The sequence below is a fragment of the Pituophis catenifer genome, unplaced genomic scaffold, assembly GCF_029215685.1.
Source record: "Pituophis catenifer annectens isolate HBS135680 unplaced genomic scaffold, rPitCat1.0.hap2 SCAF_13, whole genome shotgun sequence".
Classification (NCBI taxonomy): Eukaryota; Metazoa; Chordata; class Lepidosauria; order Squamata; family Colubridae; genus Pituophis; species Pituophis catenifer.
Window position 1 is genome coordinate 16,181,282 of NW_027256893.1, and position 26,592 is coordinate 16,207,873.

The 26,592-nt window shown below is 40.0% G+C and overlaps 1 protein-coding gene across 1 annotated transcript in view; it reads right to left on the minus strand.

Moving 5' to 3' along the window:
- Window positions 1-2,121: 2,121 nt before the first annotated feature.
- TDRD12 (tudor domain containing 12) overlaps window positions 2,122-26,592 on the minus strand; it is a 30,508-nt gene continuing 6,037 nt past the window's right edge. The window contains exons 9-31 of the mRNA XM_070953014.1: window positions 26,292-26,365; window positions 24,798-24,869; window positions 23,707-23,764; window positions 23,317-23,421; window positions 22,173-22,355; window positions 21,659-21,815; window positions 20,760-20,887; window positions 19,828-20,019; window positions 18,854-18,982; window positions 17,612-17,729; window positions 16,923-17,062; window positions 15,984-16,204; window positions 14,373-14,472; window positions 13,399-13,586; window positions 11,693-11,903; window positions 11,198-11,290; window positions 10,058-10,227; window positions 6,362-6,540; window positions 5,499-5,553; window positions 4,246-4,359; window positions 4,009-4,162; window positions 2,955-3,021; window positions 2,122-2,234 (exon numbers count right to left, since the gene is read on the minus strand). Of these exons, the coding sequence (XP_070809115.1) occupies window positions 2,122-2,234; window positions 2,955-3,021; window positions 4,009-4,162; window positions 4,246-4,359; window positions 5,499-5,553; window positions 6,362-6,540; window positions 10,058-10,227; window positions 11,198-11,290; window positions 11,693-11,903; window positions 13,399-13,586; window positions 14,373-14,472; window positions 15,984-16,204; window positions 16,923-17,062; window positions 17,612-17,729; window positions 18,854-18,982; window positions 19,828-20,019; window positions 20,760-20,887; window positions 21,659-21,815; window positions 22,173-22,355; window positions 23,317-23,421; window positions 23,707-23,764; window positions 24,798-24,869; window positions 26,292-26,365 (3,021 nt within the window). The remainder of the gene's footprint in view (window positions 2,235-2,954; window positions 3,022-4,008; window positions 4,163-4,245; window positions 4,360-5,498; window positions 5,554-6,361; window positions 6,541-10,057; window positions 10,228-11,197; window positions 11,291-11,692; window positions 11,904-13,398; window positions 13,587-14,372; window positions 14,473-15,983; window positions 16,205-16,922; window positions 17,063-17,611; window positions 17,730-18,853; window positions 18,983-19,827; window positions 20,020-20,759; window positions 20,888-21,658; window positions 21,816-22,172; window positions 22,356-23,316; window positions 23,422-23,706; window positions 23,765-24,797; window positions 24,870-26,291; window positions 26,366-26,592) is intronic.

The window sequence follows — 26,592 nt, forward strand, 5'->3', positions numbered from 1 at the left end:
GAAACGGGGAGTTTCTACTACTAGATTCAAAATGAAAAGCATTTAACAACTGAGAATTACCTTTTGGGCAATCTCGTAGGACAATGCGTCTGAGCTACCTGTACTCTTCTGAAATACAGAAGAGACCAACTCCTGCATTAGATAGGCTAGAGAGCCATATCCAGATGGCAAGGAGATTCAAGAAGGATGGAGATGAACTGCTTACCTCTAAAACCTGAGGAAATTAACAAAGTCTATCCTTGGCCTCGAGAGAGCTGGAGACAGTGCTATGCTTTCTCTGTACTTAAAGCATTTTGCAAAATCAATGGATGGGATAATAGGCGCTTATTGGCCTGGCATGAGGTCTAATCCTCACAGCCTAGACCGGAATTGTCTACGCTTTTCCTCCTCTGACATCCAAGTCTATGTTTTCATTCTTGTGGAGCTTTAACTATGAGGTTGATGCAGTGTGTTATCTTCTGGACCATTCAACGTTGGATTGTTAAGAAACAAGGACAACAACCGCATCGCAAGGTACAATTGGAAGATAACAAAGGAGTTGGTAGCATTTTAAAAAGACTGTTGACATTTATTACTGCAATTTTGAAAATCTGTTAGGATTTCACTCCTCCAAACATGCAGGAAGAGTTTCATGTTCTTTTTTAGGAAATACCAAGTATGGGAGAACGCAGGGCCATATCATAGTTGGAGATCACAGACTTTTTACCGTTATTGAATATTTGTTTTTGAAAATTATTTCAGGGGCTTTTATAAAAATCCGAGGTGCTCTCTTTCAGAACTGATCCCTATCAACGATTAGCCTCTGGGACTATTTTGACTCCATAGTAGTTTCAAGCAACAAATAATAAAAGATTTTACAAAACAGAGGTTTATTCATTTTAGATTTTAATGAACACTTCTTTTTTTCTCAGAAAGACAATTAACGGTTAACAGGACCAATATTAATTCAGAGAAAGATCAAGTATCTGAATGCAGAATTATAAATTTAGGTTGTTTGTAGACTTGTGCTTCCTTTGTTGTTTTGATAAAACTTTGCACAGCTATAAAACTAGAACAATTGGATTGTACAGTAACTATAGGTTTTCAGAGAACTGGCTTGTATATTCTAACACAATTTCTCAACCTTGATAACTTTGCTGGCTGAGGAATTTTGGGAGTTGAAGTCCACACATCTTAAATTTGCCGGGGTTGAGAAACATACTTCTAATGAATGTGGGGGTGTGAAAAATTCCTGACTTACAATAAAAACCTTTGACCTTAGCCCACAAACATATACTACAGCCCTCTATGTTAATAACATTTTGCAAAATTTACTATTCTGTATAAGTTGCAACTATAATTACAGGTTTTCTGTATTCAGATTTTCCATGTTAACATTTCAAGAAATTATGTGATATGCTTTATTTTCTTCTGCTTGAGGAAGAAATATGTGTTGCTTTGGTCGACACAGCTGATATATTGCAATACCACAACAAAACTATACACCTGAAAGCAAAATCAGGTATTTGAACATTTTCTGAAACAAACACACAAAACAATACTGTGAAAAAAGAACCAAGTTATTCTTTTGTAATGTTGTATTACTGCTTTACCTCTCACAAAGAATTATCTCGTCAAAGCAATTAGATTGAATTAACATTACCCATTTTAAGTTCCTTAAGAACCGAGTTACAACAAATGATCAGCCTACCCTGTTAGCACATATAGCATTACAAAAAAATCTGATTATATTGTTTTGTTTTGTTTTTTTAAAAAAGATTAAAAAAAAAACATGCTTTCTTTGTGAAGTGTTTTGATATAATTGCAACTGAAAAGCAATTTTCAATATTGTACCTGTCCTGGTCTAATTGGTAATTTGGTGTAACTATCAACTTGTATATCAAATTAAATTTCAATCAAATTTGTTAAGATTCATTTGGAACGAGCATGCTTAGAATTATAACTGTCAATAAGCAGCAAATGCAGCATCCCACAGTCGTCCTGTTTTCAACATTTTTGATAAAATGCTGAGGCTGTATCACTATGAAAAAGGTATCCGATGTACTTGCAAGGGGTTTTGTACTATCTGTTTTAGATCCTTTAATCTTGTAGGGGGATCAAAGACTAAAGCCCAAGATATAACTAACAAGAGGATAAATCACTCTCTGAATCACTATCTTTTGAAGATTCGTCTTCCTCCTCTTCTTCTTCACACACCCCTATAGGAATATCATATATTTTCTTAGGACTTGTTCCTAATAGAGAAAATCACATTGTTGTTATACAAATGCATGAATGCAGACTTTTAAAGAATTACATTTATAAGCTAGCTTCCAACTTTATCATGAAATACAGTGTATTCTGCAAACAGATCCCTGCATTAGTACTATGCAGGCATGAGCTGGCCCGGGTCTCAATTGAGTTCTACGGGCAAGATACACATCCTCATGGAAGAGACCCATCCAATCTAATTACAGGCCATTCTCAACTTACAACCTTTTGTTTAGTGATCGTTCAAACTTACAACGGCACTGAAAAAAAAATGACTTATGGTGGGTTTTCATCCCCATAGTCATGTGATCAAAATTTGGGCGCTTTGGTAACTGACATGTACTTATGACAACTGCAGTGTCCCGAATTATATAATCACAATTGGTAACCTGCCCAGCTGGGCTACCGACAGGCAAAGTCAATGAGGGAGTCCAGCTTCCCTTAACAACCGTGTGATTCCCTCACTTAACAACTGTGGCAAAAAGGTTGCAAAATGAGGCACAATTCCCTTAACAACAGTCTTGCTGAGCAACAGAAATTTTGGGCTCAATTGTGATCGGAAGTCAAGGACTACCTGTATCTCCATCTCCAATGTGGTAAAATGAATACAGATGTCTTCCCCAGAACAGTTTGCAAAAAGTACAGAAGCGCTTCCCATCCTTTTAGACATGAAGATACTGGGCATAAAACTGTGAACTGCTTACCTACACGGAATGGGCTTCTTTCCTCATTGTCATCCAAGTAATCAAAGTCAAAAGATACATGATGGTTCTGTTGACAAAAATATATTTTATTTTATTTTTTTAAGATATACATCAGCATCAATACATGAAACAGTGGCATCTGGGTATTGTTCATTTTAATACAAATAACAATATTAATAATGTTATATTAGTCAAGCTTTTGTAATCTTCGTGTTGATACACATTTCTGTATTAAGATATAATCCTTCATTATTTAATTGTTCAGTGTGCCATTCTAATGCCAATCACAATATTAGTTGAGCATATATAGCAGTGATGGCGAGTGCCAAAAAGGAAGCGTGCACGCACCTGGGCCACAACCCAGAAGGAGCTGCCCAGGGCATATGCGTGTGCCCGAAAATGAACTTTTGGTTTCAACCAGCTACTCTTCTGGGTTTCTGGTGCACATGTACGCATGATGATCAGCTGGCCAGCGCACACGCTCACACAGGTAAACAAAAGACCAGTTCTTCCAGTTTCTGTCACTGCCATATGCAAAAAGGCCAGCTGATCGTCATGTGCGCATGCGCGCCAGAAACCCGGAAGACGAACGGTCAACATGGCTCCGCGTGCCATGTTGGGCACACATGCCATAGGTTCGCCATCATGGATATATAGTAACACCATTTTTCAGCCTCTAATTTTTCCATCTGGTTATTGCTTTTATTCTATTATATAAAAATGTGTATACTAATATTCCCCCTATTTCTTATTTCTATCTCTACTCTTTTCAGACCACCATTACTAGTCCTAGTTGCTAGTCCTAGTGTTGATACACATGTTTGTATTGGAATATAATTCTTCATTATTTAAGTTGTTCAATGTTTCTATGCTCCATTCCAATGCCAATCACCATATTATTTAAACACCCATAATACCATCTTCCAACCTCTAATCTTTCCGTCTAGCTATTGCTTTTCTGTTATATAAAAGTGTGTTGACAAATATTTTAAACGCCTCATTATATCATGCAAATGCTTTAGGAACTTTTTTAAAATTATTATTTACAACTCACTTTCTCTTTTAGCAAGTTGCACCAAGGTTCCTTCTTCACTTTTACAAGGAGAATGGTGGGTTCATTGCCCTTAAGTATGCAAGTTGATTTCTCTCTGAGGATGCTTCTCTGCAGCTCCATATCGGCCAAATAAAATTTGCCGTTTGCCGAAGCGCTGCACAAATGTTAAAATACATGTTTGTCAGAAAGCAATAAATCCGTGCGTCAAAAAGATTTTGTGTATACAAATCAATCTACCTGAACGTGACCCTCTGTTCAAAAATCCTGCAGTCGTAATTACTAATATTTTGTAATTTTATCTTCACAACAACAGAATCCTGCTTGTCAAACCATTTTATGGCTGGATGGAGCCTGAAGCGTTAAAAAAACAGTGGGTTAAAGTGGAGTCTTCAAATATGAACGCTGCTCGTATACGAAGTTAGATGCAGTTCTCATGAAGTAACTTAGCTTATGAGCTGTGTTTGTTACTCTTCCATGAAATCATCTAAATAAAGTTTGTCTATTCCGCCCCGCCCACCCCCAAATCAGCAAAACAAAGCATCCAACTGAAAAGCTGAATATTTATTCATTGACTGAGATCTTGGCCATGACCCCAATCCAATAGTTGAACTGCTTTACCTTACCAGTTAGATATGTAGTTACATTTTGCAGAGATAGATGTTCAAACTTCACATAATAAAACTAAAAACAAATATGTCCCAAAAGAAGATATAGTGTCATCCGGTAGGGCAAAAACATTTAAAGAAAAAATAATTACATATTGAAATTGGAAGAGTAAAATATTAAAAAAAATTTTTTTTAAAAAAATCCCATGTGTAGAAAAATAAACATTTGAATCCAAAGCCACACAGCTTTGTTAAACCGCTATACAGATGTGGATATATAAAAATAGGAAACAATATGCACTATGAAAACAATATGCATAATGCATGAAAGTGGAAAAAAGAAAAGACAAAAGGAAATCACTTTTGGGGAATTTGCTGTGTGTGTGTGTGTGGTGAAAAGTGCATATTATACTCCGAAAAATACGGTAAATGTCAAATTTTATTTATTTATTTTTATTAGTCATATTTCTATGCCTCCCACTCTCCGAGGACTCTGGGTAGCTTACACCAAAGACAGTATACTAAATAGCATATTGCCCCCAACAATCTGGGTCCTCATTTTACCCACCTCGGAAGGATGGAAGGCTGAGTCAACCTTGAGCCGGTGAGATTTGATCCGCTGAACTAGCAGTCAGCTGAAGTAGCTGCAGTACTGCACTCTAACCACTGCGCCACCTCGGCTCACTCAAATCAGATACTTTCCACCCACTGCTCAATCAACCCTAACTTTGGACCTTCTCTGAGAAGTTTTAAAACTTTCGCAGTTGGAGACCTTCCAGAAGCCTTCTAAAAGCAGCCCTTTGAACCCCAGGATAGACAAGGAGAGAGCAAGAAAAACTAAGAACTAAGGCACGTATATAAGTCCCATCAAATAAAGGTTGATACCATTTAGGCGAAGTCTGCGGAACGTCTTCGTCGTTCTTACTTTGCACCGTTTCATCTACATTAAGAAATAAAACAAGTGAAATTCGCGTGGCATCTCCCTTTACCAGATTTCAATGGGTAAAACTGAACGCAATGTTCCAACTGCACTTAATTAATTAGAAAGGTTGTTTCAAGGTAAAGATGTTTCACAGAACAAAAATAGTCCTCATCTCAGTATATTTCAAACGGCAATCATCAGCACTAATATTGCTGAGGCATATTCAAGGCCTGAAAAGCCAACCACATTTCTCAGAAAATAATTTATTGGCACATTAGGCCTTGCTTGGTACTTAGAAATTTCAAAAACATCATAATGAAGCAAAAACAAGCAAAGTTTGCATATTTATTTTATTTTATTTTAATTTATTTTTATATGCCGCCCTTCTCCGGAGACTCAGGGCGGCTTACAATGCGTTAAGCAATAGCCTTCATACTTTTGTATATTTTATACAAAGTCATCTTATTTCCCCCACAAACCGGGTCCTCATTTTATCCACCTTAGAAAGGATGGAAGGCTGAGTCGACCTTGAGCCTGGTGAGATTTGAACTTGCAGTAATTGCAGGCAGCTGGATGTTAAATGCTGCCTTAGTAGGAGGCATTAGACTCCTACGCCACTCAGGCTCCTATACTTTTAAGTCTTACCATTAGGGATCAGAATTTTTTCACAGAATGTAAAACCATTAGGGTTAGAAGGGACCGCGGAGGTCTTCTAGTCCTACCTCCTGCTCAAACACGACACTTCGTACCTTTCCTGTTTTTCAGGAATGAAATTCCTCCTATGGATATTTACTATATTCCACCTGTTTATTTACATCGTACTTACTGCAATGGTTTTCTAAAGGTACTTCAGAATAACCATCACAGACAATATCTTGGCTGTGTTGCGATGTCTGTACAACGGGCAGGGCCTGTTTGTCTGTGGCCTCTGAGCTAAGAGTTGCAGGAGCGGAGACATTCTGCTCAACGGGTTCAGCATTTCTTCCATCCATGGGGGGATGAAGTCTGAAATGGAGAGAGAATTTCGTGGCCGAAATGTTGAATCGGCAGTTTTCAGCCAAGAGCGTATGCACCAAGACAAATTCCTTGTGTGTCCAATCACACTTGGCCAATAAAATTCAATTCTATGCAATTCTATTAAGAGAAAACAGATTTAGCTTCATATATTTTAATATTCTCAGATCCTTTTATTTATTTATTTTTTGCTAATGCCAAAGAAGCACCTGTCTTCTATTTTGTTGCAAGCTACAGGAGAAAAACGCTGCAACCTTGACGCTCTCACATGGCCTTGGATTTTGCGGATTAAATAGGTTTGTTGTTATAGAAATGGCCAGCATAAAAGTAAGAAATTGAGGTTTTAGGTTACTACTTTATTCTAATGCACCAAAAGGAGTTTGAAGTCAATGCTTTTCTTTTTCTTTTCTTCTCTTATTCCCCCCCTCCCTATTTTAATTTTTTTTGGTATTTCAATGAACTAGTAAAATATTTGAAGAGAGATGCTCTCAAGTGGTCTGACTTCAAGAATTTGCTGGCAGGGAAGCAACTGTGCTATGGAAGGAACCACATCAGGGGTGAAATCCAGCAGGTTCTAACAGGTTCTGGAGAACCGGTAGCGGAAATTTTGAGCAGTTCGGAGAACCGGCAAATACCACCTCTGGCTGGCCCCAGAGTGGGGAGGGAATGGACATTTTGCAGTATCCTTCCCCTGCCATGCTCACCAAGCCATGCCCACAGAACCGGTAGTAAAAAAAATTGGATTTCACCACTGAACCACATACTACCAGTCCTTTCAAAAACCTTTGCTTTCAGGTGTAGGTTTTTCCAGAGACATCGAGCAGGCAAACCATTCGAAATGCACTGTAAATTTTCTTTAGTTATTCATAAAAACATACAAGAATAAAAGGGAAACACACAAACACTGAAATGTCTTTCTTTTCCTGGGAGATCTATTATAGTCACCCAGCAAGATTAAAAAAATTGAGAAGAATCTCCCAGGGCCTGAACCTCCCTGGCTTCAGTCTTAGGAGAAACCTTCAGGCAAAACAAGCATGAAGCCATTAGAATACAAGTAGTTCTCAACTTGTTTAGTGACCTTCGAAGTTACAACAGGACTGAAAAAAAGTGATTTATGACCGTTTTTACACTTATGGCCATTGCACCGTCCCATGGCCACGTGATCCAAACTCAGGTGCTTGGCAACTGGCATGTATTTATGAATTGCACTGTCCTGTGGGTCATGTGATCTCACCACTTGTAACCTTCCCAGCTGTCTTTCGACAAGCCAAGTCAATGGGGGAAGCCAGATACGTTTAATGACCGTGTGATTCACTTAACAACACAGCGATTCGCTGAATTGTGGCTAAATTTCATAACCTGAGGCCCAACTCACTTAACCACTGCCTTGCTTAGCGCAAATACAGAAATCCTTCATTTTGCCATGGATTTAATATTATCAGTTGCTGGGCTTTTATCCAGTATTTCAGGGCAGTGTGTGCAATGTTCCTTAAGATCACACTACTGATCATATATCGAGACATTTTGCCCAGCAAAAAGGACTGAACTACATGCCCTCCTTTTCTGAAATTTGGGAAGGAAAAAGATCCTAACACATATATCATTTTTTTAATAGAAGCATTTTTACCCTTTCTCCCAGCTGCTGGTCAGTTGTACTCTTTAACAATGCCTTTTTTATTTTTTTAAAAGAAGGCACAAACATTGAGAGACGCTTTTATCTCAGGGGGCTCCCACCTTGGCAACTTTAAGCCTGGAGGACTTCAACTCCCAGAATTCCCCAGTCAGCTTTGCTCCAGACTTAGAGTTGCCAAGGTTGGAGACCCCTGTATCTGATAGGACAAAAATGCTTTGCTAGAAAGCCATTCTCTACCCAGTTGGAACAGGAAGAGCTCTATTCTCGGTTCTTTGCCACCCTCTAGTGGGGAGGAAAGCTATGCCAAATCTAGATAGCTTACTAAAAAGCAGAGACATCACCCTGCCAACAAAAGCGCGTATAGTCAAGGCTATGGTTTTCCCAGTTGCAATGTATGACTGTGAAAGTTGAACTATAAGGAAGGCTGAGCGTCAAAGAATTGAGGCCTTTGAACTATGGTGCTAGAGAAAACTCCTGCGAGTCCCTTGGACTGCAAGGCAGTCAAACTGGTCACTCCTAGAGGAGATCAACCCTGACTGCTCTTTAGAAGGCCAGATCCTGAAGATGGAACTCAAATACTTTGGCCACTTAATGAGAAGGAAGGACTCACTGGAGAAGAGCCTAATGCTGGGAAAGATTGAGGGCAAAAGAAGAAGGGGACGACAGAGAACGAGGTGGCTGGATGGAGTCACTGAAGCAGTAGGAGTGAGCTTAAATGTTCTTCAGGGGATGGTAGAGGACAGGAAGGCCTGGAGGAACGTTGTCCATGGGGTCACGATGGGTCGGACATGACTTCGCAACTAAAACAAGTGGGTAGTAAGGTTTAGATTTTTGTGGAAGATGTAGACAGGACTGGAGCTTTCTGGCAGGAAAATGGAAAGGTGGAGCCTCCATCCATGAGCACTTAGGTGGTCTCATGAAAATGCACAAAAGGCATTTGCTCCCTTGACTTTGGGCCCACCACACTTTCGTGTTTCAAAAATGTTGCTCTTCTCTTTATGAAGTGACATGAAAAAGCTAAGAGCAACACAGGGGAGAAGAGACTTCAATGAAATGATTCCCTATTAATATGAGCAAATAATTAAAGTCTTTGAAACAGAAGAACAAACAAAGGATGCTTTCAAGTCTAAAGCTATCATTTTTAAAGTTCTAAAGCTACTGGGGTTCTTGTCCTATTAATGTCTTAATACAAAAAAATGTCTTTTGATGTTTTCTTCATGTAAGGACTGTGCTTGTTATTATGCCAGGCCAAGGAGTGTGCCACCAACGGTGGCTGGCTGGTAGGAAACCCATGGCTGTATTTGCAGAGCTGGGGGAGTGCCACATCCTTACCCCTTTGTGTCTGGAGTAACCTAATGTCAACCATGCATTCAAGGGACTACTTATTTCCTGAAACAGAGACAGATCAACATAAATCAGAGCTATAAATATCCAACTTAACCTCATGAATTTTATCCTTCTTCCTGCCTCCTACAACCATTAGAATATTATAGGGCAGTGATGGATAATCTTTTCCGGACCGAGTGGCCAAAGCGCACGCCCGAACCCCCAAAATGCAATGCGTGTGTGCCCCACACACATGCGGGCCTTGCCCCCCCGCGAATGCATAGCAGAGACCTGTAGACCAGCTGGCTGGTGGGAGGCATGCACGCATGTGCGGTGGAGCTGAGCTGAGGCGATGACTCACGTGCCCAGAGAGAGGGCACTGTGTGCCACCTCTGGCACGCGTGTCATAGGTTCGCCATCACGGTTATAGGGTATGAAACTATATACCAATATAGTTCTTTAACCAGAATGTTCTCAACGTGATTCTGAATAGCTATCCCCCAGTTTCAGTGCATGCAGCCAGTAAATTATCCATAAAATATATCTTACAATGTAAGCTTCTCTTTTTGCTCATGGGGTATTTCAGCCTCGTTAAATAATTTCTCAAGTTCCTGTATATGCTCAGGATTGTCTACTCCCAATCCAGTAGATAGGATTTCAGAGCGAACATTATATTCGTTGATTGAAGTTTTCAGGTCTTGAAGTTTAGTGACTCGAATCTAGAATTTAAAATGACAAGACAAGTGACTTTTTTTCCCCCAGACTTAATTCTTTGTGGCTCCAAATGATTGCTCGATTCTTGCTCCTACTTATGACCACAATCTCATCCTTTTATTATTTTATTCATTCTCTTAGAAGATGGTCATCGACCGAGACTGCATTTTAAATTTTGGACGTTTCTAGACCCAGCCAGATCTTATTGTCCTTCTCTTGGTTCTAAGATTTCAGTTTCAAGTAGATGTAAAAAAACAAAACAAAACCCTGACACAAAAAGAAAGCAAAAATTTTGTTGAAAATTAGAATTACAAGGTACTGATCACATCTATTACCCAGAAGAAACTACCTGTTCACTCTAATTTCAAACCTGGGAAAACTTTCAAAACAGGTAGCTGACTTACAACCATTCATTAAGCGAATGTTTGAAGTTACAGCAGCACTGATAAAAGTGACTTACAACCAGTCCTTGCACTTATAATTACTGCAGCATCCCCCCCCCCCGGTCATGGGATCGAAATTTGGGTGTGCTTGGAAACCAGCCCATATTTACAACATTCCAGAGTCGCATGACCTTCCCAGCTGTCTTCCGACAAGCGAAGTCGATGGGAGAAGCTGAATTTGCTTAACAACCATGTGATTCACTCAACAACTGCAGTGGTTCACTTCCACGTGGCGCTCTCCCAAAAAAGGTTATAAAATCAGGCGTGGCTCACTTGATAACTGCTTTGCTTAGCAATGGAAATTCTGGGCCCAACTGTGGTCATAAGTCGAGGGCTACATCTATTACAGGCAGTCCTCGATTTACAACAGTTCATTTGTGGCAAGAAAAGTCATAAAATGGGGCAAAATTCATGTTAATGAATGTTTCACTTAACAACGTAAATTTGGGGGCTCAATTGTGGTCATAGCTTGAAGATTACCTGCATTTTCAAAGAAAGGAAATAAGGAACAGTTGAATTGTGCATTACGTACCACTGGATCTACCCAAATTGTATTTCCCAGGACAAGTGCTATTTTTGCTTCGTGTGGTTTCCCTCTGATTTTGTCATTAATGTATCTAGATACCTAACAAAAAACAAAGACAATCTTCAGAAAAGAGACAATGTTCCTTTTCAATGACTATAGCATTCTTTTTAATAGAAGCTTACTGAAGTAGTGGGGTGTAGCCATAGGGCAAGCAATTATACGAACAGGTGCCTATTAAATATATTAATTAACTCCTAAGGATTCAGTGTATCCCAGTCATTGTTTAGCACAATGAAAGAATTAAAATTAAAACCGGGGGTGAGGGGACCCCAAATGGGTTGTTTCTTGTTTAAAATCAGGCATTAGGCACTATTTAGCGTGATAGTTCATCAAAACAGTTGAAAAAGATTATATTTGGGATTATTAAGAAGAAGAAAAAATACTCGCTGTTTGCAAAGACCAAAAACTAAACCAAATCAACTCCAAATTTTGGGAACTTACTTTTGGATGCCATTCTGCTTCATTATCAATGGGTTTAACCCTACAAATTATGAATTCCACAGCCTGAGGAGGCAACGTTTGAAACTGTTCCGGTAAACTAAGCAAGTGATGATTTTGGACATAGCCAGTTCTGCCTTCGTCTATGTACTTGATGTGGATGTTGTAAAATGCACCGGAATCTTCTTTTGGTTCCATGTCTAGCACTTGGACCCTTTAAGGGAAAGGACACCAGGAAATTCCAGCTACTAAAAACATACAAATTGGCCTTTTATCTATGTGTACAACCTACCAGAGTGTGTAAATCAGTGCAACAAATGAACTGCGCAGTCAGTTCATATTCCCTATGCTTACAACCTGCGATCATCTTTGGCCCCTTAAGATTCTGCTGCTCAAACAATCCTGTTTGGGGAGATAACTTTCTTCTTCTTGTGCCACGTCCGTCATCGGAGATCACGTTGGAGATCATGTTGGCAATCCTATTTTTATCAACAGCAGCATGAAAAAAGCGCTGTTGAGTTTTGTCCAAAACAGTCCCTTAGATTTTGAAGCCATGATGATGTTTTTCTTCTGCCTGGATCTCGTTTGCCTTCAATCTTTCCTTGGAGGATTAAGTGAAGGATGCCGTATTTTTCTGGGTGTCGCATCGCGTGTCCAAAATATTCTAGCTTTCGCTTCTTTATGGTTTTGATGATTTCCCTTGGCTTTCCCAGGCAGGTTAGGGTGAAAATTTCCTATAGCCCACCAAGAGGTTGACTATCCCTGCATAGGGCCTACATAGGGTCCCTTCCAGAGGTGGGATTTACTTACCTTCCCTACCGGTTTGCAAATGTGAGTGAGTGTGTGCGCTCGCTAGGCTCACATGCGCCACCCTCAGCGCATGCTCAGCCTTCCGCACATACTCTGTGCTCGCGCCTTCCATGCATGTGCCGGGCCTCAAAATCGTGGCAAAACAGGACATCATTATGTCCAGGTGGGTACCGCAATCGCCACAACCGGTTCGCCAGAACCAGACAGAACCGGCTGAATCCCATCTCTGGTCCCTTCGTTACCCTAGTAGTAATAAAATTAGGCAAAAGAGAGACCCCATGACAGACCAGAGAAACAGCATTGTTTGCTTCTGTTTCTAACTTAGACCATCACTCTACCAGTCATTACACAGAGAATCCTCTGATTGTGTCCATTCATTTAGTGACCGTTGTGGAAATTGTAGAAATGCAAAAAAAAAAAAATTAAAAAAAAAATGGAGGTACACTTGGTTGTTGAAGTTCCAGCCATTGCACCACCGCTAGGATTGGAGTCTGGGTGCTCTGCTCGCAATTGTGACATTGCAGGGAGCTGCGGTCACATGATCACATTTGTAACTTTCCCTGCCATCTTCCCACAAGCAAAGTCTATGGGGAAGCTGGAAGGGAAATGTGCAAATTGCTCCGGTAAGTTGCTCCCGCTTTCTCTCTGCAGCCTCTACCCATCCTCCTGCAACTACATCAGTTCTGCTCTGGCCTCCCGCAGCCTGTGGCACCCCACCTTCACCGTGCAGTCCTTATCTGGGACTCCTGCACCCCTTAACACTCATCACATTTTGAAGTTATGATTGCAGCTGGGAGTGCTGTTGCCACGTGGTGTGGTCCTTTGGCACTGTGCTTTATGACTGCATTGCTTAGTGACGGCTAAATTAATTTATTTCTACAATGCCCCAAGTATCCTACCTGTGGAAAGAATTCTCTTCCCGCAGTCCATACACTGCCAGCTTCTCCACCTTGTCAACTGGGGTACAATTATTAGATTCCTGATAATAATCCTTTAGCTCTGTTTCAAGAGCTGCATAGGGATTACCCCATTTCCCGACCACACGGCCTAAGTAGTTTGTGGCATCCACAATAAAAAGAGGCAGTATCTGAAAATAGAAAACATAAGTAAAAATTTCCTGGAAGTCAACAGAGGAAGATTTCTACCAGCAATTATATTTACTGTAAATGTCTATTAAAATGCATCTGTTTTAACTGTTTTCTCCCCATTTTCTTTCTTGTACAAGGCTTTTTTTTTGGGGGGGGGGGGGAAGGCTAGCACCCAAAGAATAGGAAACTGAAGCAATTCTGCAAGATCCTGGACATAAAGTGTTTCAACTCCTACCCTCAAAACGACACTATAGAGCACTGCACACCAGAACAACTAGATACAAGAACAGTTTTTCCCCGCCATCACTCTGCTAAACAAATAATTCCCTCAACACTGTCAAACTAGTTACTAAATCTGCATTACTATTAATCTTCTCATCGTTCCTATCACCCATCTCCTCCCACTTATGACTGTAACCTTGTTGTTGGTATCCTTAAGATTTATATTGACTGTTTCCCTATGACTATCATTAAGTGTTGTACCTTATGATTCTTGATGATGTATCTTGTCTTTTTATGTATATCGAGAGAGTATGCACCAAGACAAATTCCTTGTGTGTCCAATCACACCTGGCCAATAAAGAATTCTATTCTATTCATCTTCTAAAATAATGTAAGGCATGGTGCAGGTGGGGGTGACATCCAGGTGTAGAGAGAGGCAGTGTGGGATCAAGACGACCCAGGAAGAAAAGTGTTTTCTGTGAGAAAATTTGGAACAAGCTTCCTGTTCTGATCCACAAGGTTATTTTAAATATTTAGAAACAGAAGGTGTTTTACAGACTCACTGTTATAATTCCACCTGTTTGCAGAGCTTCGTCAGTTACTTTGGAGGGCACATCAGTTTGAAGGTTAATGCGATGGCGATCTGGACAGCGTTTTTTATTTCTGAATGATCATAAGGAGACAGAATTAAAATAATGAAAGAATATTAGGGTAGCAATTTCCGAAATATTGCACCGTTTTGGAACCACAGAATAAAGCAAGCAGTTACGGAAAAGGAATCTACCCAATTTCTGCTTGCATGGAGAACACAGGGGCAGAAACGTCCACAAAACAATCACTTGCAAACGTGTCACTGAAGCACCACAGATTACTATGGTGAATAAATCAAAGGTTCTGTGAATCCCAAATGAGAGCCACGGAGGGTGTCCCTGCATTCCTGAACAATTCACTAAAGGAATCAAGCAAAAAGGCTCCATCGCAGTGATTCAGCACATGTTTTGCACAGAGCCTTGGCCAATGCGAAAGATCAGAAGTTGCTGCGACAAATCCATGATTTGATGCTGCTCTTCTCCATTCCTTAACAAGTTGTTTTGATAAAAAGCCAAATTTTATACTTCCTTCCTCTGTTACTTGAATGGATCAGGTGTTTCACCTTATCAAAGGATAATATAATGTGGACAGCAGCCAGAACAATTCTTCCGAACTGCTGCCATCAGATTACTGGCTGTGTCTCTTGCTAAGTTTTTTTAATTTTTTTTTTTAATTTGATTTATATGCCACCCTTCTCCGAAGACTCAGGGCGGCTTACAATGTGCTCAGCAATAGCCTTCATCCTTTTGTACATTTATACAAAGTCAGCTTATTGCCCCCACAAACTGGGTCCTCATTTCACCTACCTTAGAAAGGATGGAAGGCTGAGTCAACCTTGAGCCTTGGCGAGACTCGAACCCTGCAGTAATTGCAGGCAGCTGTTCTTAATAACCAGCTTAATAACAGGGTGCCTTAAACCACTGTACTACCAAGTTATCCTGTTATAGCAGGAGGACAATGTAAACGACTGCTGAGACTAATGGCCTTGGCCTAAAGGTGCTTTTTCGAAAGGCAACTGGACTTTGTTTTTCCTTGAATACGTTTCGCTTCTCATGCAGGAAGCTTCTCCAGCTGAACTGAAGAAAGAAGCTTCTTGGATGAGAAGCGAAACGTCTTCAAGGAAAAACAAAGTCCAGTTGTCAGGCCTGGAAGTCATCTTTTTCGTTGGATCTTCCACATTTACTGCTGTGGGAAACTGGGAGGGGGGATCGTATGGAGTTAGGATGATATATAGTCAAAATAACATTCCTTCCTCAGAAAATCAGACATCTTGCCCTGCACCTGGACGGATGGAACTGGGAGGCATCTCCAGTTGGGATGTTGCTTGGACTGGACCATGTGATGAACATGTGGGGATTGGGCAGAGACTTTAACTTTTCTTTGGGTGGAGAAAACCTGGAAACTTTTAAATTTGGGTTTTCCCAGATGTGCCAATATGACATCTGTAATAAAGTGGAACTTTGAGGAAACTCAAGCCTATGAGTTACTTGGAACCCTGACACCAGTTGCCTTTCAAAAAAGGACCTTTGGGACAAGCCTGAGCGAGAATCTCCATAGACATAATGGCCTTGGCATTTCCTTACTTGCATGTTCCATAGGCCTTAATGGAAGAACACAACGGCTGCCTGCTTCTCTTTTCCTCTTTGGCTTCCAACACTCCCCTGGTAAAGTTGTACAAGTCAGGGGGGATGAAAGCTTCTGCCCGTTTCAAATAATGCAACACTCCAACTGCATGGCAGGCGTTTTTCTCTGTCAACAGCAAGATGGATTTGGCTTTGCTCTGTTCTTTTCCCAGCGATGGACTCTTTGCACGGAAGGAAGAAAAATGTCGGAAGAACAGAAGAAGAGAGCATTACATTTATTTATTTATTTATTTAATTTATATACCGCCCTATTCCCGAGGGACTCAGGGCGGTGAACAGCGCAAGATAAAAATACATGTAATACAAATATTAAAAAACCAATTAAAATATACTAAACACTCTGGTCCTAGATAATTCAAGACATCCCAGTTTAAAACATTAAAATCAAAAGCAATATAAAGGGAAAAGTTAGGCCAGGCCGGCCTGCTGAAACAGGAATGTTTTGAGGGCACGGCGGAAAGTGCGCAGATTCGGGATCTTCTGTATCTCTGGGGGGGGGGGGGGGGGAGCTCGTTCCAGATGGTGGGTGCCCTCACAGAAAAGGCTCTCCCCCTGGGGGCCGCCAGTCGACACTGTTTGGCTGACGGCACCCTGAGAAGCCCCTCTCTATGGGAGCGTACTGGGCGGTGAGAGGCTATTGGTGGCAGAAGGCGGTCTCGTAAGTACCAACATTGTGGGTTGGACAGAAAATTCCAGGCATAAGTTAAAAATCTTTTTTTAAAAAATTAATAAGTAGAATTATTGGTAGAACAGAGGCTCAATGGCTACTGAAGTGTGTATTAGAGAGAAAAGAGGGAAAGACCCAGTGAGAACTTTTCTACTTGAAATGGCAGAACTGTATTTCATGCTGACAAGCAATTCTTAGGATTTTACTCAGACCTTTTCTACTGAATTCTGGAAGTTGGCAGACAGGCCATGTAGGCGGGCACCAAAGATTCTTGGAGTTGGTGGAAAGCTGAAATGAATGACACGGGTTGCGTCTGTAAATTTTACAGCTGCCGTGCAGTCGTCTGTTAAAACTGGAAGCAAAAAACAGGAGATCCATCATGCAAAAGTCTCTTTTTTACATGCTGTCAAAAACTCGAAAGCAAATCTTTATTTCTAGATATGTCTAGGCCACTTTATAATTAGCACGAACCCTACAGGATTCTGTAAGTTTAGTTCTAACATAAGCATTCATCTCATCTCCTGATTCTTAAATTAAATGAGTGTTCCCGTATATCGCTTTCAGACTACTAATTAGTTACTTGGGAGGAAGCTACAAATAAGGCAAACCACGTCCTTTATAGGCAGGAAATAACCACCAGGAACAGGTAGACAAGATGGGTTAATTAATAGAAGCATCAAGAATAAATACTGTTCTTACTAATTCATTTCTTGTTTTTCATTATATGATTAACTCCTACCCTAAGGTTTAACGAGTCAATCATTATAGTTGATCACAATCGAATTGACACTGATCTTAATCTAAAGGGCTTTATAAATTAGTCAATTAAACCGTAAGTAGGGAGCTAAAGAGTCAACTGTTGTTGTTTTTTTTTGAGAAAGAGCCTAGGGAAGATACTTACCCAATACAACATGGGTGCCAGGACTGATAGTTTTGTTCCACTGCTCTACAATATAATCAGATTGAAATCCAATTCCCGGGTTCATTTTCAAGCAAAAGAGTGAAATGCTTTCTACCGCCTGATCGTAAAAATGAAGATGCAATCATGTCAAATAATATTCAATATTAAAGAGAATTTCCGTTAAAAGCTCAGCTGACAGAAAATAACTGAGTCATATAATGAGATTCATTTATTTGGGTCAGGGGAGGATGTGGGAGCCCATCCGTTATTGCTTAGTTATCTGTTACAACTCACTGAACAAACAATGCCTAATATCCTTTCTTAGTTTTTTTTTTTTTTTTAAATTTGATTTATATGCCGCCCTTCTCCGGAGACTCAGGGCGGCTTACAATGCGTTAAGCAATAGCCTTCATACTTTTGTATATTTATACAAAGTCAGCTTATTGCCCGCACAAACTGGGTCCTCATTTAACCTACCTTAGAAAGGATGGAAGGCTGAGTCAACCTTGAGCCTTGGATAGATTCGAACCAGCAGTAAATTGCAGGCAGCTGTGTTAATAACAGGGTGCGTAGACCACTGTACTATCAAGGCATTTTGTTTAAATGCAGGGTCTAAAACAGGGGCATCCAACAAGTGGTGGGTTTCAAATTTCAATTTTTTTTTACTACCGGTTCTGTGGACGTGGCATGGCTTGGTGGGCATGGCAAGGGAAGGATACTGTAAAATCTCCATTCCCTCCCCAATCCTTGGTAGCCTTGGTAGTACAGGGGTTTAAGGCATCCTGTTATTAAGCTTATTAAGACCAGCTGCCTGCAATTACTGCAGGGTTCGAATCTCGCCAAGGCTCAAGGTTGACTCAGCCTTCCATCCTTTCTAAGGTAGGTGAAATGAGGACCCAGTTTGTGGGGGCAATAAGCTGACTTTGTATAAATATACAAAAGGATGAAGGCTATTGCTGAGCACATTGTAAGCCGCCCTGAGTCTTCGGAGAAGGGCGGCATATAAATCAAATTAAAAAAAAAAAAAAAAATCCAGGGGAAGGTTATTGCAAAATCCCCATCTCCTCCCGATCAGCTGGGACTTGGGAGGCAGAGAATAGATGGGGATGGGGCCAGTCAGAATTTTTACTACCGGTTCTCCGAACTACTCAAACTTTCTGCTACCGGTTCTCCAGAACTCGTCAGAACCTGCTGAAACCCACCTCTGCATCCAACCTTGGCAATTTTTAGGGAAGGAGATACCTTGTATACCATGTCTCTTTCTTCCACAGAACTTGTAAAAATCAGAGTCTTTTGAGCATCTGTAGGGGTAAAATCTAATGTCTGAAGTAAAGTAGAGATCCGGTCACATTCAAGGCAGAGCTGCACAACCTGAAATTACATGTTATTCAAATGTGTCAGAACGGAAATCTTTCCTCATTTTAAAAAAACCTTTGAGCCAAGTGATTTGGTAATGCAAACCTAACCCCATCAGGATTATTTCCTTAGGCAGAAATCCACAATTTTTTTTTTTTTTTTATACACAGTCAAGGACCAAAAGATAGAAATCCCGAATGGTTCAAGTTTGATCCTTTGTTCCGAGGGGACAAGAGAAGTAAGTCCTTGACTTACGACTGCAATTGAGCCTGCAATTTCTGTTTGTAAGTGAAACATTTGTTAAGTGAATTTTGCCCCATTTCTTGATTTTTCTTTTCACGGTTCTTAAGTGAATCACTGCAGTTGTTAAGTTAGGAACACGGTTCTGAAATGAATTTGGCTTCCCTGTTGACTTCGATTGTCAGGATGCAAAAGGGGATCATATGACCCCAGGATACGGCAACTGTCATAAATATGAACCAGTTGCCAAGCATCTGAATTTTGATCACATGATCTTGGGAATGCTGCAACGGTCAGAAGTGTGAAAAACGGTCATAAGTCAGTTTTCAGTGCCGTTGAAACTTTGAATGCTCACTAAATGAACTGTTGTAAGTCAAGGACTACCTGTATTGAATTTTAGAGATGCCGTAACACATTTTTTTCCACAAAGGAAACTTTTCCCACCTGGATACTCTTATATGCCATGAACCGAGCAGCACAGAAATTTGATAATTTTTATGATTTAATTTTTATGCTTTTACCTACTTTTTACGCCATTTCAACAGCTGCCTTTGGTGCATTCCCCAAATTAAAACCCGCTATTATATAGACATAAAAAAGATATAAAAAAAATCTTTTACCTGTTGCACTTTCCCATATATGGCAGCTTCTTCCATGGAGGTGATTATAATATATGGATCATTCATGAATTCTTTTGTTAAAACGTCTACGTTTTTGTCCCAGTGGTTTCCAACAGCAACAATCTGCTGAGGTGCAAACTCCTTTTCTTCAACGCTCAAGTTAAATTTGTAGTATTGCAAAATAGCAAGTAACTGTAAACAGGGATTAAAGCTTTGTTATCTTCTGCCTTTCCAACAAAGGATAGCTATACAGGAGATTACGAATGGAAATGATGGGACAAGAAAGCAACTTCTTACTAGCTGCTCTTTTGAAGTGAATTAGGATTTGGGTTTATGTATTGTTAGATCCATACTTGTTCTGTTTTTCTTTCCATTCCATTGCATCAATTTCAAGCTCTCTGCGCCTCAATGAAATGTTTTATTTATAGGGAGTAAGATAAAAGCACAGCTGATTTTGGGGAGGGGGGGGTAGAGGGGGGGAATCTTTTTTTCCACTTAAGAGCTGTGGTGGCACAGTGGTTAGAGTGCAGTTCTGCAGACTACTGCTGACTGCCGGCTGCCAGCAGTTCAAACCTCACCAGGCTCAAGGTTGATTCAGCATTGCATCCTTCCGAGGTGGGTAAAATGAGGACCCAGATTGTTGGGGGCAAGATGCTGACTCTGTAAACCGCTTAGAGGGGGCTGTAAAGCACTGTGAAGCGGTATATAAGTCTAAGTGCTATTACTATTGCAGGCTAACTCTGCTCACTGCCAGAAGTTAGATCCTGATGGGGCTCAAGGTTGATTCAGCCTTGCAACCTTCCGAGGTGGGTAAAATGAGGACCCAGATTGTTGGGGGCAAGATGCTGACTCTGTAAACTGCTTAGTGATGGCTGTAAATTGCTATTATTCCTTCATCAGAGGCCAAAAAGTGCTTTCAAGCCCAAACTCACCTGCTCCTTGGCATCAGAGAACAATACATCAACCTCATCAAACACCAGATGACACAACCTAAGGAAGAGTAAACTATGATGCTCAAGCAGCCGCAAAAAGCTAGGTGGGGTTGTTACCACAATTTCACCTGTCAAATGAAAAGGAACGCGTCACTGGTACGAGCTCATTGGGTTCAAAAGTGAAAATAAAACATTAACTCAATGGCTCAAATACACTGTCACTAACTGGTACCTCTGAAAGGCACTCTAGCCTGAAGAAAATGGGCAATTTGAGGTAATTTGTTATGCTTTATGGCTTATAGTTATGTCTTTTAGAAACCTCGTTACCTGAAACGAAGAAAGCTTCATTTGTTTTGGCTATCGATACAGGTAATCCTCAACTTACCACAACGGAGCCCAAAGTTTCTGTTGCTAAGTAAGACAGTTGTTGAGCGAGTTTTGACTAATTTTTTTACCTTTCTTGCCACAGTTAAGTGAATCCCCGGCGGATGTTAAATTAGTAACACGGTTGTTAAGCGAATCTGACTTCCCCATTGACTTTGTTTGTCAGGTCGCAAAAGGAGAATCACATGACCAAGAGACGCTGCACTTGTCATAAATATGAAATATGCCAAACATACACATTCTGATCACGTGACCATGGGAATGCTACAGTGGTCGTAAGCGTGAAAAACGGTCATAAGTCACTTTATTCAGTGACATCGTAACTTTGAATGGTCACTCAATAAACTGTTGTAAGTTGAGGACTGCCTGTAGATAAACTGTTAAAACTTTTTAAGCGGCAGCAGCGTTATTCTAAAATTCTACGCCTCACGCTTAGGATTGCCTTTCTATTTTTGACATGACTTTATCTGCTCATTCCTTCCCGTGGGCAATACAATTAATCAAGTTTTGCTTACATCCTCTTGGAATTCTTACACTCTTGATTTCTTCCTTATTCATTCCCAGGAAAAGCAACATTGGGTGGAGAGGCCTGGAGCAATGGCTGTACATTTTCAGGAGCTCAAATACCAGTTCTGCTTTCTTCTGGCCAGGGCATATGATTAATGCTACTGGCTACGTATACAAAACATTATACAGAGATGAATCAGAAATACGTAGATCATACTTCTTAAAAAAGTAAGTTGATTAGCCATTACAAACAATACAAACTTGTGCAGAAACCCAAACATTTTACAATGAGTTAGAGTACCACTGCATATTTTTTTTTTAAATTATTGCTATCTTTAAATCACTGCCATCTTTCCAAAATCATTTTTCCTTCTATGCGAAGAATTTCATTTAAAAAAACACACACACACACGTTCAAAAATGCAACAGAACTAAGAACAATAATAACCTAACTGTAGCCCGTTTTAAGTACTTGTCGGTAGTTAAGGCAATTGTGAAGCAGTAATTGAATATTCCACTTACACCATGTCTAGCGGATAACGATATGTAGCAATTTCTTGACTGCAAAAATGTAATGATTGGCAGAAGATATGAAAGTGGGTTACTTTCAGAAGAGATAATAAGCGAATCATATCCACGTGCTATTGCAGGCCAGCAATAAGACTGTACATGATTAGGTCCTTGGAATTGCTTTCTTAAAAGCTCCTTTCAGAAAAGGAACACAGAATATTTGGTTAGAGTTAGACTTTGCTTGCAAGAAACAGAACAGAATAGGACACTTTATTTAACCAAGTGTAATTAGGCATACAGGAAATTTTCTCCGGTGCAGAAGCTCTCAATGTACTTGAAAAGCAATGAAGTAATAACAATCATAATAATGATTATATAAGAGGGGATAGTAGAGAAGGTGAGGATACTACTACTAGTCATAAAACATTGGTAAACATACTTAGACGTAGAACAATACCATGAGGATTAGGTGTTCAGCAGTCATGGCACGAGGGAAAAAACTGTCCCTGTGTCTTGTTGTTTTGGCCTGCAATTTAACATTTCACCACTGTCTTGTTGCAATTTTTTTTTGCAGTCTATACCTATCCTGTTTGGCTGCTGTACCAAACCAGACAGTTCTTGAAGTATAGATGATAGACTCAATAATTCCTCTTCAGGACTGCGCCAACAGCTCCTTGGGCAGTCTGAACTTCCTAAGTCGACGTAGGAAGATTATTCTTTGTTGTGCCTTTTTAATGATGGTTCTAAATCTGGTGTCCATTTCAAATCCTGGGAGATTATAGAACCCCAAAATTTGAAGGACTCTACTATTGAAAGAATCAAGATTAAGCTGTTGCTAAATAAAACTATACAATGCCCCTTTCCCCTTTTCTGGTATGCCACCACAAAAATGGAAAGAATTTATGTAAACGAACCTGGGACAGCTCTGGTAATCCCAGAAGCATTGGCTATTAATTGTTGTTAATTACCAATACCACTATGCTGAACGTTGCAAAAAAACAAACACACAACCAAGAATGATTATTAGAATGCTTTTGTTCAGTGCAACGTAGTCATTGCTCTTTAAGGAATTTGATCAAGGTATGACCCCAAGGCATCACCATGTGCTTTTCTGCAATATAGTAAATTATATCCTATTAAACGTTGTAAATACTACCTTTTTTAAAGCTGGAAACAGTGGTGCGGTTTCAAGAGATGAACATGGATCAATTTTATTACTCAGCACAACAGGAAGACATGTAGTGATATTCAGTTTAAGCTCCTAAAAATAAACCAATGAAAGGCTAAAAGGCCATGTACAATTGTTTTATTGTTCAACCTGAAACAATGTTTTCTACCTTTACCAAATAAACAAAAACACCCAAGAAATGAAGGCAAATATACATGTCCCAAGATAATTGGATCCTGCAACATCTAAGAAACTTCTAAGAATGTGTAAATCTGAAGCTTCAGTTTCTGATGCCTTCATTAAAACATTTCTCATTTCAGAAAAAAAGTTCACATAAATTAAAACATTAAAAGTTAATCTACTTGCTTCTTGTATTACCTCAGTTTCTTGTCCGGTGGCAATTTTCAGAGGATCAGGGTTTAAAAACTGTAGAAGCCTAAAAACACACAAGTTGACTTTTCAAGTATCCGTTAAAAGTTCATTCATCCAGCCTTTGCTTTTCTCTCAGCTTTACAAAGAGTTGAGGGCCAAATATACAACTTCCTGCAGCTTTGGCTGAAGGATTAACATTTCTTGGTTCATTTACTTAACCAATTTTGGCCCTAAATCTCAGCAATCCAAATCCCAAATTAGAATGTTTCTTTTAAACTAATGATAGATGTTATAAAGAGATTTATTCAGCTATTAAAACATATCCAGTCCTCTGACAATGTAACTTTTTTTGTTTACATTTAATTCCTTAAATTAAAAAGTTTTATTCCATCATGGTAGGAACTGAACTGCTGTTTAGCAACTATGTACGTTCTTTGAAATAAATAGGACATAGATCACCCTACGGCTTGAGGATTAACCCCAATGCTCCAGTTCAGTACATACTTTTCCAGTAGTTTAATATCTGAAAAATATAATTAACAAAGGTATTGATCAACTCCCCATTAACAAGAATGTTTATTTTTTTTAAACTGGTAAGCTTTCCATTCTTTTCCTGGATAAAATTCACCACCTCACTTTGATTTTGGAAAGGCTCAAGAAGCAATTAAATGCCTTTTGGTTGTTTTCTGAGCCGCGCCAAGTAATAATTCAGAGAAAAAGGGCTACTTTTTCCCAAGCGTAGTGGAGTACAAGATATTGCTTTTCTGAAATTCAGGGAGCTCAAATTTTTTTGAAGCATGTTGTATCATCGTGGTCAAGATTGTGCTGTTGTGGGAACAATCAAGAATTGCTGGCAATCACACATTTTAGCTAAATATTAAAGCCAGCTCAAATTTGAGACTCCTAGTTTATAATAACAAGCCACCTTCATTTTTGAAAGAGATGCAGTACCAGCAGTGTCCTTTCCTGAAACACACAGAATCAGACCTATTTCAAGGAAGAGGTGTAAATGCACCTGCCTGTTTTTTTTTTTTTATAAAGCATATTAATTGCTTGGACTTTATAAATATTGGCTGTCATGATGAGAAAAAGCTTACTTCACCCCAAGGTTGTTCTCCTGGAGATCATTCTCCCCTTCCTGGATTTTGGTACTTGTCTTAGGCAAGTTGCTAAAATGAAGCACAACTGTTTTCAGAAAAATCTTAGCAATATCGGTAAACATAATGGGTGAGAGATTGCACACAAGAATCAGGAATCTTTCTAAATTCTGAGATTCTTATTCTCCCTGAAAAACAGCATGGGGAGAAATGGGAATGTGTCCTCTGCTCATAGGGTTTGTGTGTGTGTGTGTGTGTGTGTGTGTGTGTGTGTGTGTGTGTGTGTGTTTCCCAGCTAAGTATGAAAAATGCAAGTAGAAACAGACCTGGGTATTTTACGGCTGCTGGACCACATCTGGCCATTGGCTGCCTGGACTGTGTGAGGGAAATTGTAAATTATAAACCAAATCCTGGAGCAGCCTCAGTGTTGTGGCCTGCCAGCAGCCAGCAGAGCTGACAGCAGATTCGACCAGTGAGGAGGTTGGGGAGGAATGTGGGCCAGTCCTGGAGTCTGGGGAAAGAGTTGGACAAGGGCTCCGAGTTGGAGAAAGAGAGGGGGCAAAGGCCATCTGATAGTTATTTGCTGCCTCTGGAGCCTCCAGAGTCTGACATCAGCGAGGCAGAAGAACAGTGGGAGCCTGTTCCCAGCGTGCGCATGCCCAGAGCTGCCAGAAGGCAGGAACAATTAAGAAAACAGGGTCGACTTGGGAGTAAGGCTTGGAGATGATTGGCCCCTCCCATAAGACATAAAAGAGAAGCGAACGGGACGTGAGCTTTTGCAGGAAGCAATTAGTTCATCTGGTCGGTAAAAGCTGTGGAAAAGTTCTGTTTGACTCTGTGCTAAGTTTGGCCTTGACCTACGCGTGGCAATTAGTTCTCTGGCAGCATTCCAAGAGAGATAAGGTGAGTGTTTGTAAACACTCCCCTGGAAGACTGTTTGAGAAGCCTTTCGGACTGGGAATGACAATAATTCAAAGCTGTATGAATTAAAGAGGTTTGCCAGGATTAAGATTGTGATATACTTTCTAAGGAAGCCTAGGTCAGAACACTCAGGAGGTGGCAGTAGCAGTCACTGTGTGAGGGGATATGGCCTCAGCCACCCACCACCACCTCGGTTGAAGCATGGCCTTGTGGGCGAGTGTACCCTCCACAAAAGCCCCGGTTACTCATGTGGCACCTTGGGAAAATTAATTGCCCAGCCCAGAACTGGAAGTAAGATACATAAGAAGTGAGCTATTAAGATGAATTTGATCGATATTCTGTTGAACAAAAACATGGATAATATTGATATTTTAAAACATCCCTCAGTCTCTTGTTAGAAGTCAATGAATAAGAAGTCAATTTAAATCGGTTTAAATTTAAATTAGTTAAATTTAAACATTAATTTTGCTCTATAATTTCGACCAACTATTTTCTATGGTTTTTTTTAAAAAAAGAAAATAGTATCTTACCAGTAAATGAAACAGAAACGAAATACAAAAATTTAAAATATACCTGACTGTTTGCATGTCTGTTGGTACAGAAAAAGTTATTCCTTGCTTCAAAGATGAAACAGGCACCACTATATCCTAAGCAGGCAAATAAAGGATCTCACATTTTTATTCAGGACTCTACAAAAAGGGTCATGTCTATGTTTGTTAACTGAATGCATTTCACTACAGAATAAAAAGCAAGATACTTGGTATCGTATTTCTTAAAGCAGCTAAATACTAGATATGTGCTATCATCTTCTGCATAATCTGTACATGTTTATTTAGAATAAACCATTCAAAAATTGAATGGACCTTTTCTCCAG